General features: G+C 44.7%; 1 protein-coding gene and 1 long non-coding RNA gene across 5 annotated transcripts in view; one reads left to right on the top strand and one right to left on the bottom strand.

The window, feature by feature from the left end:
* Positions 1 to 1,629: 1,629 nt before the first annotated feature.
* On the top strand, positions 1,630 to 2,653 carry LOC310836343. The gene is made up of 3 exons (XR_014560019.1): positions 1,630 to 1,816; positions 2,012 to 2,038; positions 2,451 to 2,653. It is a non-coding gene; the product is annotated as an uncharacterized lncRNA (long non-coding RNA).
* Positions 2,654 to 11,001: 8,348 nt separating this feature from the next.
* OS9 (OS9 endoplasmic reticulum lectin) overlaps positions 11,002 to 16,688 on the bottom strand; it is a 31,161-nt gene continuing 25,474 nt past the window's right edge. For all 4 annotated transcript variants that reach the window (XM_083729405.1, XM_083729407.1, XM_083729404.1 and 1 more), the window contains 2 exons: positions 14,622 to 14,734; positions 11,002 to 12,302 (listed from right to left, as the gene is read on the bottom strand). In XM_083729405.1, the coding sequence (XP_083585531.1) occupies positions 12,165 to 12,302; positions 14,622 to 14,734 (251 nt within the window). In that variant the 3' untranslated portion in view covers positions 11,002 to 12,164. The remainder of the gene's footprint in view (positions 12,303 to 14,621; positions 14,735 to 16,688) is intronic.

Raw genomic sequence — 16,688 nt, 5'->3', positions numbered from 1 at the left:
AAGATGACTGCCAGTGGTTCTGAGATCACATCTGCCAGTTCTTTTTATACTCTTGGATGCAAGAGTATTCTTTAGATGGGCCTTTACAACTCCTTGGCCCTTCAGGCTTAGCTGCCTGCAGCAACCCAGATATGTTCCTGAACAGAATGCTTCATAAGAAGGATGCTAGAGCATGTCCTGTATTGCATCATGTGTACCTAGAGCAGTGATCCTCAAACATTTTTCTCTGGGCCACACTTTCAATAAAAATTTCATGTGCCACGCCATTTTTTTTATTGATAAGAAATGTATTGGAAAACCAAAAGAAACAACTCCTAGCAGTTCTTGATTTGGGGGGCGGCAAGGAATCTATCAATAGTCTGTAAATACAGTGGTACCTCTGGATGCGAAGGGGATCCATTCAGGAGCCCTGTTCTCACCTTGAAGTGAACGCAACCCACGTCCATGCATCTGCGTGTGCGCGGGTTGCGATTCACTGCTTCCGCGAATGTGCGTGACGTCATTATGAGCATCTGCGCATGCACAAGCCACGAAACCTGGAAGTAACACGCTCTGTTACTTCCGGGTCGCCGCAGAGCGCAACCCAAAAATATTCATCCTGAAGCTACTTCAACCCGAGGTATGACTGTACATATAAAAAACATTATCCATACTATACTGCACTGAAATGTTTCTTTGATTGTCGTCCTTGACTCCTCTCGCCACACTTGTCATCCTCTCCTGCCACACCAAGTGTGATGTGCTACACCCTTCGAGAACCAGTGACCTGGAGTCTAGACCAGTGCTTCTCAAAGAGTGGTCTGGGCCCGGACCAAGCTGTTGGCTTTGGGTCACTTTCAGGGGGGTCACAATGTCACAGCCTGCACAGGGCTTCCTCACTTGCTTGCCCCAGCCCCTACCCATGCCATAGCCTTTGGACAGGGCCAATGCCACCACCAGCAACTCCTTTCATGTTGAGGACAAGTGGCCACGAGACAGAGGTTCAGAGGAAGAAGGAAAAAGAAGGTCTGAGGGCTAAAGGGCAGAAGGGAATCTGAAAGCGAGATAATATTTATTAACCTTTGATATTAGTGATTAATAAACAGGGAATAGAAAGGAAGAGGATAAAAGAGGACAGCTGATCTAGGAGAAGAAAGGGATTGTAAAAGAACCAGAAATGAGATGAAAGAAAGTGGCAGGTTTTGAGGAAGGGAATAAGGCCCAAGTTGACTGTGGAAAGAAGAATGGGAGAAGAAATTACAGAACATGGGTAAAACAACTTTGAAAAGCATGTGGTGGTAGGAATGGAAAAAGGAAAGGCCTTCTCCACTTTGATCCTCAAATTCTGCTATGTCAATGGAAGGCCACATTCCCAGCTGGCAGTCTGTGAAGGAGTTTGAGCGCTTTCACAAACACTTGGGTGGCTGTTGGCCTTAGTTTATCTAAGGCTTCCTCCTTGGAAGCGAGGCGGAGATTGAATTCAGTGGCAGTTAAAACCAAGACTTAATCCTAAGAAAGGGCAAATACTGGTAGCCCATGGCACACTGCACACACCATCACATGCTGTCTTGTTTATTTTTACGGGGGGGGGGGGGTCACAGACAAAGGTTGCTTACTAGCTAATCCGTTCAAGGCTCCAAAACCACATCAGCTCAGCCAACACATTTGATTGGAAGGTTGTGCCTTTATAAGAAAGAGAAGTTGGATCCAGGTGAACCGTCAGTTTGTGACGTCCCTCCAAGAATCTTGAGAATCTTCCTCTCCTCTTCAGTGATCATCATGAAATTCTGGGTCCTCCTTTTGGTTGTTTGGGTTGCTTTTGCCATGGTGTCCGCACGTAAGTAGTTGACACCCATTTATCCTTTTTACTGATGGAAGGATTAGGAGAATGCGTTTATTAGGGGAAATTGGGCCCCAAATGCTGATGAATTTTCATGAGGTTTAGGTAAATAGGGCAGTAGAATAACTTCAGCCAACCTAGGCTGCCAATGACTGGAAGGGGGTCTCACGCTTTCCTAATTTCTCTCTCTAGGACCATATGAAGGTGAACACGGGACCGGTGAGTATATTGGCATTCAAAATGTGAACCACTATTTATCAGCAAAACTGTCTGCCTCCATTTCCATATCAAATATGACTGTGTTGGGTTTTTTTGGCAATTGGCCATTTACATGTATGTTTAGTTTAATAGCACTGTGGGCATTGCTCTCTCCTGGCTTGACAACACATCTTCCACCAAGTTCTGAATGTCCAGAATTGCCACCCTTCTGGTCACTTCCATGACCAACTGTTCTAGGGTAGAATCATTTAGACTTTCTAGAAATACCCTCTTTGATGTGCAAGACCTTCCTTTAAGTAAACTAACAAGGCATGCTTGCTGTGACAGCGCAGAGCTGCTAAGGGCACAGGACGTCCATGGAGTCTGTGTCCCTGAAAGGAACTAACAATTCTGTCTTCAACTCTCATTACAGATACTGCAGAGCATGATACTGGCCATAGCTCTGAGAATCAAGACCGTATTCTATGCCGTCTCTTAGGACTTTGTGGTAGTTCATGGTGGCGCTAATAGGATTTGGATGTCGACAAGATTTCTCAGGCCTAAAAATCCTTGTGCAGATAAATTGACAATAACAGTGAATGATGATACCAATAAAGTAAACATTTTAGTTGCAAAGTGTGAGAAATGCTTGCCTTTATTCTTCCATCCTTCATGTACCATGTGAGAACTCTCCAGAAACCAATACCAGTGCCAGTAACCATCATGCTGTTAGATCTTGAAGGATCAGCCCCAGTCAGTCAGGAACACATTTAGAACTACAGAGACATACATTTTTCTTTTATTCACACCAGTGACTTTATCATTTGAGATAATCCAGTACAGCAATTTAAATCAAAATCTGAGATGTAGTAGTTATTTAAAAAACAAACACAAAGTGTTGATCTGTTGTGGAACTATAAAAGAAGAAGACAGATAGATAGACAGCCACAAACCATACCAAAGAAATCAAGTACAATAAAATATCGATATAGCTAGATGGTTGGCTATACTAAAAACGTTCTGAGAATTTGCAACTATACAAATAAAAGAGTTAATAACTGTCCTTGATCACAAATAAAGCATATGAACGAGTGGGCTTTCTTTACTAGGTAAAAAACAGGTTAGTCAGATGGTAGATCTAATTCTAATTGCCCCAGCCAAAATTTTTGCCGTGTTTGCTGTCACCTGGTAATCTTGGTCTGCAAGAAGGAAGGACCCTGTAGCAGTGAATGAAAGGCCTGGTATGGATGATAGAAGAGGGGTAATAACCTCGTTACGCATATCTTTATAAAGAGAGCAAGCTGGTGGTACATGCGCTACGGATTCGATAACTGCCGTCTCCACATGGACATAATCGTTTTTCATGAGGAATTTGACAGAAGCAGTCCTTGAGAACCGCAGACGGTAGTACGTTCAATCTTGCATAGGCAAGGGCACGTCTGTATTTTAAAACTGTTAAGTTTTGCAGATAGGACACAGATGTGTGGAGGAGGCTAGGTGGGGGGAAATTGTACCACAGACAAAATTTTCTTATGGTAGCTAAATTATTCTGTTGCTCAATGTCGTATAGACACTGTCTAATTAAATTCTTTGCCAATGTCAATAACTGTTGGGGTGATAACCCAGAGGAGTGGAGCTTTTGAGTAACAGTTTTGGTCTAAGCACTCTCGTGACGGTCTTGCAATATTAAGGGTAATAGATCGGTGGAGGTTAAATTCAGACAAAGCCAGTAAGTAAATGTCCTGTACCAAATTTGTGATTCAACTGAGGGAAGGTTGGCATCCAAGCGCAATGAAGTGTTTGGAACACCAGATGGCACAGAGAAAATTTGCCTTAAGAACTTGGACTGAACGGTTTCTATAGAGTCAAGGTGTGCATTAGGCCAAATCTTTGCCCTATGTAGTAGCTGGCACAGGGGTTTAGCTCTGAACACTTCTAGTGCTGAGGGTATGTAGCTACTGCCTTTTGTGTGGAAAAAAACACAATTAAATTTTGGCACTTTGATATGCTTTTTCCTTTATGTAATTCAGATGTGCTACCCAGGACCCTGTTGACTGAAAAACAAGTCCAAGATATTTAATTACTTGAACTTGTTCAATCATCTGATTATCTGCCACCTATAGGCCCTATGGTTTCTGGAGAACGACATGATTTTGGTTTTATTGTAATTCACAGCCAGTTGTTCTTTTTGGCAGTATCCTGTGAATGCCCTCATCAATCTTTTTAGGCCCACTTTTGTTTGGGATAGGAGTACCGCATCACCTGCATATAGTAGGACTGAGATGCCCTTTGCAGCCAATTTTGGAGCATGAAACTCCGGAGATGTTAGACTATTGACAATGTCATTTATTCATAAATTAAACAGTGTTGGAGCTAAAATGCAGCCTTGTTTAACTCCTTTAATAAGTGTCTTGCACTTACATAAAAGTGGGGAGGAGAGTGGGGGAGATCACAGCCGGGGGCAGTGACTGGTGAGAGCTGAGACGATGCTTCTCCCACTCAAACCTGCCATCCCTGAGAGACAGAAAAGGCTGCAGCACCCAGTCAGTTGGCTGAAGGTGTGAGGGGTCTGGGAGCAGTTGTCCTCTCAGCCCCTCTGGAGGGGGGAGTTAATGGACTGGGTGAGGGTTGAGGGGGGAGAAGAAGCTGCTCAACACCTTCCTTCCCTGATGAGGGGGCCACCGCTGCTTCCCCTAGGCCCACGAGCCCCATCTGCGCCTTACTTCCTTCTACAGAAACTTCCTCCTTGACCCTTGGACCCACTCTTGGTCTCGTCCACTCAATCCGTTGGACCCACTTTGGGTCTTGTCCGCTCAACCCACTGGAGCCTGTCTTCACATGCGTGTGGATTCCAAAAACTGACTGAAAACAGGACCTAGCATTGTGGGGGTGAAAGGAGCGGATTGGAAACATGTAGGAGTAACAGTGGCCTGGTGCAGCACATGTGCCTGTGTGCGCAGTGCTGCCTGTGAAGGGAGCCCGAGTGAGAACGGTGAAAGCCAAGAGGAGAGTGGCTGAGTGGAATGAGAGGAGTGGTTGCTTGGAGTTTGGCCGGACACAAAGGAATGGTGGGAGGCACCCAGTGGGGAACCCCAAGGGAAGGAGACCCAAAGCCTGGAAAGAAGAGGGAGAAGATGGGGAGGGGGAGAGAAGCGTCAGGAGGGAGGCCAAACGGCAGGCTGGTGAAGAAGCAAGAAGCAAGAATCATAGAATCATAGAGTTGGAAGAGACCACAAGGGCCATCGAGTCCAACCCCCTGCCAAGCAGGAAACCCCATCAGAGCACTCCTGACATATGGTTGTCAAGCCTCTGCTTAAAGACCTCCAAAGAAGGAGACTCCACCACACTCCTTGGCAGCAAATTCCACTGTCGAACAGCTCTTACTGTCAGGAAGTTCTTCCTAATGTTTAGGTGGAATCTTCTTTCTTGTAGTTTGGATCCACTGCTCCGTGTCCGCTTCTCTGGAGCAGCAGAAAACAACCTTTCTCCCTCCTCTATGTGACATCCTTTTATATATTTGAAAGAGTACCTCCTCTTGCTGCTGCGACAAACTCCCCTCCCACCAGATCTCCCAGGACCAAGAGAAGTATGAAGCAGGCGCAGTAAAGGCAGGCGCACAGGTGCAGTCTCATATTGCTTGGGAAAGACCCAGGAGAGGAGGAGACTAAGGCAGCGGTGGGTAGGCAGGGCCCTTCAGTCCCCACAACTGCCTCCTGGGGACAAGACCTACCAAAGAAGAGCTGCTGTGCTCTTTAGGATTGGCGCTCCTGAGCAGATCCTGTTTCTTCTTATAAGGAGTTAACTTCACTTACTCTGTGTGATTTATTCCTGGCTCTCTCCTGACAGCCACCTACCTCTCTGCAGGTGTGGCTCTCTCTCCCTATTTGCATCCAGTGGTGCTGCTGCTGCTGCTGCTGCCTTTTCCTTTGTAGCTGTCTGTCTGCCCGAGAACAGGAGAGCTAGTGTGCAGGAGCACCCCAGTTAAATGATTACCCTTTCTGCCCTTTGAGTCCATACTGCAAGGTCCCCCTTAAAGCAATTATACATCACTTGATAGGGCTGGGAGTTGTTGGGGGCCCTGGTGTACCCCCATCCTCAAAGGAATCTGTGTGCCACGGCCTTGCAGTGTTCCTGGGTGCTGCAAGCTATTTGGAGAGCTGGGGCAGCCTTGGGATGATGTTTGTGGCTGCTGCCAGCCCTCCAGGTTGGCAACGGGATATTTGTTTGGGCTTCCCCAGGCAATCTCTCCTTTTCTGGACTGATCCCATTGTCTGACTCCATGGCTGCTGGTCCTTGTTGCTGTTGCTGGGTGATGGTTGGGGAAAGAAGCTTGGGAGACAGGCATCAGCATGAAGGTCTTGTGGGATCTGTTTGACAACTGCCCAAAGTGGCCACTTTGTTTTGCATTGGTTCTCCTGCAAACCATATTGATGTTGCCAAATGGAGACTGGCAGCCTTCCCCACAAAGTCCCTTTTGGCATATGTCTTCTGTGGAACTTCTTAAAAGGTTGTCTGGGGAGAAAGGGTAAAACCGTTTCTAATCCTAATCCCATTGGTAAGCAATTTATTATTTACACAAATTACCGTACTTCCAAGGAACATTGTGGATAGTCATTCTTCACATATATCAGCACACAGAGAAGATCTTTCTTAAAACAGCAGGCTTCAGATTGGAAAAACAGAAGCAGACAGAGCCATGCAAGATCTGAGCAAGGGTGCAAAGGTTTACCTAGATGGGCTTCCCGCTTTCCCACAGGGGTCAAGCAGCTGACTCTCTATGACACTAACAAGCAGGGAATGAATGCAACACCAAGCTTCCTCTGTCAATCAATTGCAAATGGTAACAACCAGGACACCCCAAAAGTTGTTGAGCTTTTTTTGGAAGATCCCAAAATCATTGAGCTTTTTTTGTTTGTTTGTTTTTAAAAATCCAGACGTATGGCATCCCTAGCACACCCACTGCATCTGGGAGTTCCATTTATCCATCACAACTAGTAGTGATTGAGATCACTGCAATTCTGTATAATCTTTTTGGTTCCATGGACCAGATCCCTGTCAATTACATATAAATTACATGTCATCACTATTATGTGACATGATTGACAGGTGGGTTCTCCCACTCTCCTGTCAAAATTCTTTGGACAGGGTTCCCAAGTGCCCAACAGGCAGCTGGATGGCAGGGATAACAGCCTGCTTCCACAGGGCAAATAATCAATCAATCATTTTAGAAAGAAGAGCTGCATTTCCCCTATCCTTAAATCTCATGGCACTATATTTCTTTGGCTGTACCTGATATCTTTTTTAAAAAAATCAAAATATATACACAAATAGAAAATAAACCTGTGCAAATTCATTTTTCAATCTTATGTCTGTTACATTTATGGTATATTACCAAAAAGGAAAACAATAGTCCCAAATCTGTAAATGTGACTATTCTAGGGAAAGTGCCCTTCCCAGGTCTCTTCTATTGGCATAGTCAATAAATCCCCACCAGCCTTTAACCAAAGTATATATCATCATCATCATCATCATCATCAAACCTTTTATTGGAATCACATACAAACATCCATAGCAAATCAATACAGAATTACCACCTCCCCAGTGACACAAAGCTATTGTCAAATGAAAAAAGGCAAAGCAGTCTAACATTACATCTCTAGGTCTCCAGAGAGATCAGACGACTGCAATGGGTTTTGACGACAAAACACCAAATAAAGATATTTAGCCACCAGCTTGGTGAGCTCCTAATCATTCCCCAGTAATAGTAAATGTATGACCTCCAACTCTGGGGGATGCAGAGTTGATCTAGGAATTGCTGGCGGAGATCAGCATATAATTTACATTTAAGAACCATGTGTGTAAGAGTTTCCACCTGATGGTCTTCACATGGGGAAATTCTTTCTCCTTCCACCATTCCGGAGAACCTTCCCCAAAGGAGATTTGATGGATTTGAATTAAACCTGCCCAGCGAAAATGCCCCTCTTTCTTGAGGATTAAGCAAAAATTCAAGATAATTATGGTTAATTTCATGTGCCCAAGGAAGTTGAAAGTGAAGTGGGGAACATATTTTCTTTGCTGCTGCTGTTAGTTCCTGGCATTCAATGTCCCACAACCTTGTTTTTATTATAGCCTTGGCAGATGGTGGATACATTGCTCGCAAAAGTTCCACTGACAGCCCAAGTTGCTGTATTGACAGCCCAACGTTAAACCGTTGTAGCCCTGGGGAAGGAAAGGGGTCTAACAAAACTTCACTGAGGAGAGGATGTTTATCTGTTGTAAAGCAGATGTTTAATCAGCATAAAACAAATCTCGCCCAGGCAATGGTCTCTACCAAAGTATATATCAATTAGCTTGACCAGTTAATGTTTACATTTTGTATGCTTTTCCCCCAAAAGTGCTACTTGCCAAACTTTTGATACCGAGATTCTAATTGAAGTTATTCCAATGTCTGACAATAATAGCCCTTTTTTTTGTTTGTAATATCAACATCTTCTGTCACAAAAATGTCCTGCAAAGCCAACTGTGGGGAGGGCAACATTTATTATGTCACCATTAAGCCAATTTCTCTGAATTGTAGTTCCTCAAAACCTTGAAGTTTACTACACATGCATATATGAACCAATAGGTTGGCACTCTCTCCAAAAGTCTAGGATTGCTCAAAGGCATTTTACAACATGTGAGGTGACACTCAAAGGTGATCTTTCAATACAGTTCTCTGTATTGGGCAGAAATACCCTTAAAAGGAGGCTTGGACTAGACCAGAGTCCAGGATGCTTCACCAGTTTGGCTTCCTAAGTTACATTCTCACATTAGTCCAGCTGCTGTTCTGAATTCTATATTTAATACTAATTTGTAAATATTTGAAACAAGCCCCTTTCTGTTTGAGGTATAATCAATTAACAACTTAGCTGCCATGTTTGGATCCCTTCAGTCAGTATGCAAGTTCCCATAATGCTACACATCTAAACTGTATGTTGGCCACTGTTCTTAACGCGAGTCTCCAGATCTTCAACTCCTCAAAAGATTCCATCAACGGTGTCTCTGAAAATTTTTACACATCATTTGGGAAGACAGGCGAACTAATATCAGTGTACTGGAAGAAGCAAAGATCACCAGTGTTGAAGCAATGATTCTTCAACATCAACTTTGTTGGACTGGTCATGTTGTGTGGATGCCTGATGATCGTCTTCCAAAACAGCTACTCTATGTACGATTAGCTCCCTATGGGGCAGAAGTTGTGGGTATGTGAGAAGTACAATCAGCTCCTGGCTCCCTAGGAACAAGTTAGTTCCCTTGAGACTAAGGTAGCAGAACTAGGTGTAACAGAGGCAGAGAGTGTGGTGGAGGTGGCGGTCAGGGACATGGTATCTGGGTAAAATGCCCACGATGACAGGTCCACTGCTGTCATGGAGAATGGAAGTCTTGAGGAATGAGATCATCATCTTGAGGAAGACATTGACGCATTCCCTTAGAAGGGACCCATACCTTGGGGGATAATCATGTAACCTCTCATGCTGAAAGTACCCTCCAGTGGCGTGGAGGAATTGTGGTAGTAGGCGACTCTATTGTTTGGAATATATAGTTGGGTGTGCAGTGGGCATAAAAACTGCAGGATGCTATTCTTAGGTTGTTTATTTTAGGGTCCCTCCTCTCAGATGGAGACTGAAATGAGTGGCAGCTTAAAATCCTGAGTTATACCCCATAGCTTATGGCAAATGCATACATTTTCATGTGTATTTTTTTTTGGGGGGGGGGTATAGGGCATTGTTTCAGAAATGGGACTAATCCATTTGCTAATTCTTTCAGGGCTCCAGCACTTCATGAGCTCTGCCAACCAATTTGATCGCTAGTTTGTGCCTTTTTAAAAGGAAGAGAAGCTGGATCCAAGAACAGGCTTGGGATTTCCCTCCAACTATCTAAACTAGAGCTTTTAAAAGTCTCCTTGTCTCTCTCATCTTCAGTGACCATCATGAAAATCTCAGTTCTCCATGTGCTGGCAGTGAATGCCTTGGTGTCTTTGGTTGGGCAGATGAAATTAATTTTCCCTGTGCTTCTGATGGGTGGATTAAGAGACACGAGCAAAACGTTTCTCTACAGCCAGGCCTTTGGCTGATTAAACATTTGATGGCCTTTAAAATGTGCTTGTGGTAGGGGGTGTTATTAGTTTGTTTTGTGGTTTTAAAAAATGTATTATGTGTTCTCAAAATGTATTATGTGTATTGTTATGTTGTGAATGAATGAATGTATAAGCTGCTTGAAAACCTCGAGTTTGTTGACACAGAACTGAGCTTTTTTGTGTGAGAGACAGGAGGGCAGTGTCCTGCCATAAACAAGAAGTCTATCTAATTAATTACTCACCCTTCACCCTAAGATTTCAGGGCAGGTAACAGCATTAAAAACCATTTAGAAACAACTTACAACCAATACAATAAAAATGGGAAACTGTTGCTAAAACCAAAGATGATTTAATTTGTTTAAATGCCGTACCTAGGTATTTCGTTAAATTGGAAATTTAAAATTTCTGTCATTGTGGTTTTGCTTCTTTACTAATTTGCTGGTTATCAGGCCCACTTACTTATAAGATTTTGTCATTTTGGAATATTGTTGGCTTTTTGTTTATTTTTATTACGTTGTTCCAAGCTTAGCCGGGGCACATGTGTGCCCAGCCCAGACCATTGCCTGGGTCAGGTACCTGTTCCTAAATCCAGCCTTAGATTTATTTGCTTAATGGGACACTGCCCCTTTGCCATCAAGATCCTCAGTAAGGCACCTTCACTGAAGATTTGCAAAAACAAACTGAAAAAAGGCCTTCAGCGCATTGCAAGACACATTTTATATCACATGTATTGGTTTGTGAAGGTAAAAAAAAGATCACTCTAATACATTAGGAATTCTGTATCCAGTGTCCTTGCTTGGCTCATTTGCATTCTCTCTCTCTCTCACACACACACACACACACAAAAGCAAAACATTGAAATCTAGTATTCTGGGTTGATCTGGGTTTATTGATAGGAAAAAAGAGAACTGAATCATCCTGTACATGCCATGGCCTCTCTCCTTCCTTGGCCAGGGACTCCTCACCTCCAGTCACCCATCACATAAGCTGAACGCTTGTCTTGCTGCAAGAGATTTCAGCCAGGCTTGTGGCTTGAGACTTCACAGAAGTAACAGCCAGCCTTTGCCATAAGATGCTGTGTTTCAGCACAGTTCAGCACATACTCCCATGCCAAGGGCCTTAGTATATGTGAAACAATGCCGGCAGAGAGAACAGTTTGCAACATTCTCCCAGCCAACCACTATTTTGCATTCTCTCTTTGCTGGGTTCACTAGACCAAGGCTGCGGACCTTGCACAATGGCTTGGTGCTATGCAAATGAAAAATAGTAGAGGAATGGCCTGTAAACGACAGAGCAGACTTGAACTTGCTTCATGCAAACCTTCCCTCCCCAACAGAATGCTAGGAAGAGGCCAAGACAGGACAGGGAAAGCATGTCCTCTTCCTCGCCACCCTCCTCCAGGTTCAAGGCACACAGGTGAGAGGCAGCCATCTGCATAAGCCCAGGGGTTTCCTCCACATACACAAGAGCTTTGGGGAAAGTGGGGAGGGTGGTGAATGAGTTCCAGCTCTCCACTCCACGTTGCATTGAGCCAAAGGCCTGTTTCCACCCGGAACTGCACACCCCAAAACAGCATCAGGTCAAGAGATTCTTGGCTGCACAAAGCTCCCAATGAGTCAAGTGGGTGGCCTGGTTTTTGTTGCTCCTGTTGCCAAGCACAGCTGGCATGAGACTGTGAGGGTTGACGCCAACAGCATGGCACCACAGATTTGGCACCAAGGCTGCCATGGCCGTGTGAGGCAGCTTATGGAAGCCTTTTAGGCTATGGTGGGGACATGCCTGAGGGTTCTTGAGAGAGACAGAGAGAGAAGGGGATGGGAAGGAGGGAGAGAAAGAAAGAGAAAGAAACTCATGAGACGGTATGGGCAAGAGATGCCCCTCACACTTGCCAGTCACTTTGTAGGCAATTCTAATGGGATTCTGGTCACTATTGAAACACACTGTTCTTCCTGGCGAGCAACTGAAACGGTGCCCAAGAAGTCTTGCAGGGGGGAAAGCCACAGGTGACCAAGTTCCAACGCTTGTTGAGGTTCAGAAATCCAGTTCATCTGAATCAGTGCTGCCAGCAGCTGGTAGTTCATCCTGCCTGCGCCCCCACACAAAACGATAGTTGTCTTCCAGCTGTCGCTGCCTCCGCTGCTCTTTATGAGCTTCTTCCGTACCCTGGATCTAGGAGGGGAAGCAAAAGGCAGTGAGGGCAGGGGAGAAGCACACCAGCACATTCGTGTATGTGTATGTATACATCTTCCTATATACATCAAAATGAAACCAACATTGGAAGATTTGTAGTGCTGTATCACAATCTTGGATTTGCACGGAGTCAGGGTGCGGAAAAGTGGTGGTTTAAAACAGCAGAAGCATGACTAAAGCTGAAAAGGAAATGGAGGCTTCAAACAACACCAGAAGTTTTAGGAAGGCAGGAATGGAGACAAACTGACAGGGAGAAAGTGGTGATTTTATAGAATGACAGAGGGTTGAGTACAATGAACATGGGGAGGGGGAGAGAAATGGGATTTCAAAACAAGGTTTGGTACAGCAAAAATGGAGCTGGGAAAGGCTCTGTTGTGTTAGCTTTTTGATGTGGGCAGAAGGGTACAACACAAAAGCTATTTCTTCTTGTTAAAACTGATTTTTAAAAAAGACCACACCTCAGTCTCTTTCCATCCTTGCTTTACTCAAACCTCTGCTATTGTTTGAGTACAGTGAGATGGGAGAAAAACTGAAAGGGAAAAAATGACTGTTAAAAACTTCTCCCTCTTCCATTCTTCACTTGTCTCATGTGTGAGAGATAAACTATGATATTCCATACGACCTTTACATTATGTTTCTCTCCTGCCACCATGTGTTGTCTTCAACAATTATTTTATTAACAAGCAATCACCCATATATGTGCAACAAACATCAACTGAAACCTCTCTAATTGAACAAGCTGACAGGCTTGCTCTTAAGCTTCTATTTATTTTCAAGATACGGTAACATATCAGCACAAAATGTATGTGTACAAAGTAGCTGCACATTAGGAGAGAGGCGAAGGCAAGGAAATGGGGTGATCTGTGTGCAAGGAAGAGATGAGAAAAGGTGCATAGAGGGAAAAGGGGTGTAAAGGCGAAAATTGGCTTATAAAGGGGGTTACAAAAAGGGGGGGTTTGGGAGCCATGAGAAAGGGGTTAAAGATGAAAGCAGGGGTGTGAATGGGTCTGAAGAATAGGAGGAGATTATGGCTTGTTAACTGAGAAGGTGAAAAGTAGGTGCAATATGTAGAAAGAAGAAGATGCAGGACATTAAACATGGGGGTGGTTTCTGTCCAAGGGGGTTGAACAAAATGGGGGGAGGTACAGACATGGGGGTAAAGGTGAAAACAGAGGTGTAAAGTGGGGCTGAGGGAAAGAAGAGAGAAATGGCTTCAGAAATAGGGTTGGGAAGGTGAAAAGCAAGCAGGGGCACAGCAGTCTGTGTGTGTGTGTGTGTGTGTGTGTGTGTGTGTGTGTGTGTGTGTGTGTTATATATATTTATACACATACAATCAATCATATGAATGGTGGGTGACAAATTCTAGGTCCCACTGCCAACCCAAGATATTTTGGCACCCTAAGTATAAAACCTAAATGGCAAGCCCTCTCCCCCAACAGGAAAGGAATACAGGGAGTGCACTGTAGAGTCTGCCAGGAGGAAACACATCCCTCATTCCACCAGGAGGCTCTTCTCCCCAAGCTTTGTTGACATGAATGGGAAGTGCACTGCCCCCATTCATTCCTGTGAAACATGCCTAAGAAATGTTCCTGGGAGATTCTGCTCTGTGGGTTTGTTTTGAGTTTCCCACTCTGCTGCCATCTTTAAGGGTACTGAAAAAGCCACCCTACTTAAGTGATTACCATTTATTAGTCATGGTATAGCTACTTCCTGCAGGGGTTTTACCAGGCGAATCTTGTGGTCCTGTCCAACTCTACAATTCTATGATTCTATGTGCAGAGCAGGGCCAGCCCACCCATAAGGTGAGGCTACCGCCTCAGGCGGCAGCATCCGCTGTAGCAGAAGATCCAGCCTCCAAGGAATGCATCGCCCACTGTTGCCAACTACAGCTGCAGCACACTCCTTGGGGACCAGATCTGCCCCCCAAGTGGCCTCTTGGCAAATAGAAGGTGCTGCTGGTCTCCCCCCCCCCACATTGTTCCCTTGTTTCCAGTGTAGATCTTAATCCCCCCCTTGCTTCTGATGCAGATCTTCACTCACCCCTTCTTCTCTGGCAGGGGTGGGTGGGGAGTACCATTTTGCAGTTTGCTTCAGGTGCTAAAATGTTTTGGGCCAGCCAGCCCTGGTGCACAGCCTTGTCCCCACCAAAGACCACAACTATAGCCAGTCTCTCCACATCTTCCACACCAAGGAGTTCTTCCTCTTCCTTATTCCATATTAAATATAAACATGGTGTGATGTGGAGGGGAACAACCTCTTTCTCTTCATTAAAACACTCCCTTCATCTTGGGCCCTCACCAGAATATTGAAGAAGATGTCCTTGAGATTTTTGGTGTCCTCTTCTGACAGCCAATGGGTATCATCATCGTCGCCCAGGCCACCCGTGGTCACAATCTTGATTTCAATTTTACCTGCCAGCCACAAAGTTAGCCACACATTAGTTGCCCTGCCCCCAGTCCTTGGTGGGTCATATTTGAGGGAAATGGCACATGAAGATACAGGAGTACGGCAAGGAGGTCTAGCAGGCTTGCCCTGCTAAGAAACAGACAGAGGGCATCTCTTAACTGGAGAAGCAACAGCAGGAGATGCAGCCACATCAGGACTAGCCTGCCCTCAAACTACAACCAACATGTGCAGCACCCAAACAAAGATCTACACGCAACAGCTGCCAGTCCACACCTCTTCCCTGCATCTCCCAGTAATATTTTAATTAAAGCAGAAGTGCACAGCTTAGCTCAGTATTTCCCCTGCCTTCTGCAAATGCTGGCTAATGAAGCATTGTTTACCTTTGGATGAAGGTAAACAATGAGCACAACTGTGTCCCATCATGCAGTTGCTATGGCCAAGTGTTATTGGAGCAGTGTGGGGAAGAGGCACAGCAAAAGGTCACAGGCAGTTTGGTCCCCAAAATTCTGTTTGGGGGAAAAACAGTACTGCTGGAGGAGCTGTTTTTATGGCCCTCTTCTAGTTTTAAAGAGCTATTAGCAAGAGCGTGTGCACGCACAACCAGTTATAGTAGTTCCGGAAAGAACAGAACCAAACATTGCAGGTTGGTACATATAAGTTGCATGCTGCTTTCTCCTTCCTTTTAACACAAGGGGAGTGGGTTTGGGTTCCAGAGAAACCTTTAATGTTGAAGACAAGAGCATGCTGCTCCCACATTATCCCCCCCAGAACTAAACTGCACATAGGTCTTTTAATTGTAGAAAGGGTCCAGGAATGGTGATGCAGGTACAGCAGGGATGGATGTTCATCTCCATGGTTACCATGTGTGGGTGAACCTGCATGTTGACATTTGACTAACAAAATGCTTAGCTTGCCATTGTTTAAAATCTCAAGAATAGGAGCCACGAGGCCTTCAAGACAGTGGTACCTGTGTCCCCACTGTGGAGGGATGCGTGGATCCAGAATTGGCCTCCACAGTTACTTACGGACCATATTCATGGAAGACAATCCTACTCAGCTATGAGTGATCGCCAAAGAAGAAGGTACCTAATCTTGTGTACAGGTAATTAATGCACTTCAGTCACAATTCACTGGGATTTCAAAAAGAACAAAAGTCAGATTTTACATAAAGTCACTTGATAGCCTACTATCTTGGCTGTGAGTCCTGGAAGACCGGCTCCCTGACTTGTGGGCCTTTTCCCACCTGGTCTGGAAGGGCAGGGCCCTGACTGACTCCAGCTACAAATTCTGTGGCTGCTGAAGAGAATTTTGGGCTGGGTTAGGGGTTTGTGGAGGGGTTACTATCACTGCTGCTGATGCTAATTTTTTGGTATTTTTATCTTCAGATCTCATTACGATTATGTGGAAATTGTTCAGTTTGGTTGTGTGCTGCTTGATGTCTTTTATTTATTCTTCATTACTACTTTTGTTGTGTTTGTTTTTATGTGAATCTTTTCATGTTGCAAACTGTCTTGAGCATGGTTTTAAGTACAGAAAGGTGGCATACAAACAAATCAATGATGACAATACTATGCAGTAGAACCTAGTTCAGGGGTCAGCAACCTTTTTCAGCCCTGGGCCGTCCACCTTCCCTCAGACCATGTGGGGGGCCGGACTATATTTTGGAAAAAAATAAATGAACAACTTCCTATGCCCCACAAATAACCCAGAGATGCATTTTAAATAAAAGGACACATTCTACTTGTGTAAAAACACGCTGATTCCCAGACCGACCGCAGGCTGGATTTAGAAGGCAATTGGGCCACATCCGGTCCACGGGCCTTAGGTTGCCTACCTCTGACCTAGTTCTTACAAATCCAACTTCCCATGTTCTTTTCTCCTTTAACACTCTGGTTTTGGCAGATATTGGTGATTACACTTGAATTCCTCCCCGTCCCCCGTATCAAAGCACATCATAAA

Source organism: Podarcis gaigeae (assembly GCF_964106915.1).
Source record: "Podarcis gaigeae genome assembly, chromosome: 2".
Taxonomy (NCBI): Eukaryota; Metazoa; Chordata; class Lepidosauria; order Squamata; family Lacertidae; genus Podarcis; species Podarcis gaigeae.
Note: the sequence above shows the minus strand (reverse complement) of the source record. Positions and strands in the feature narration are given on the sequence as shown.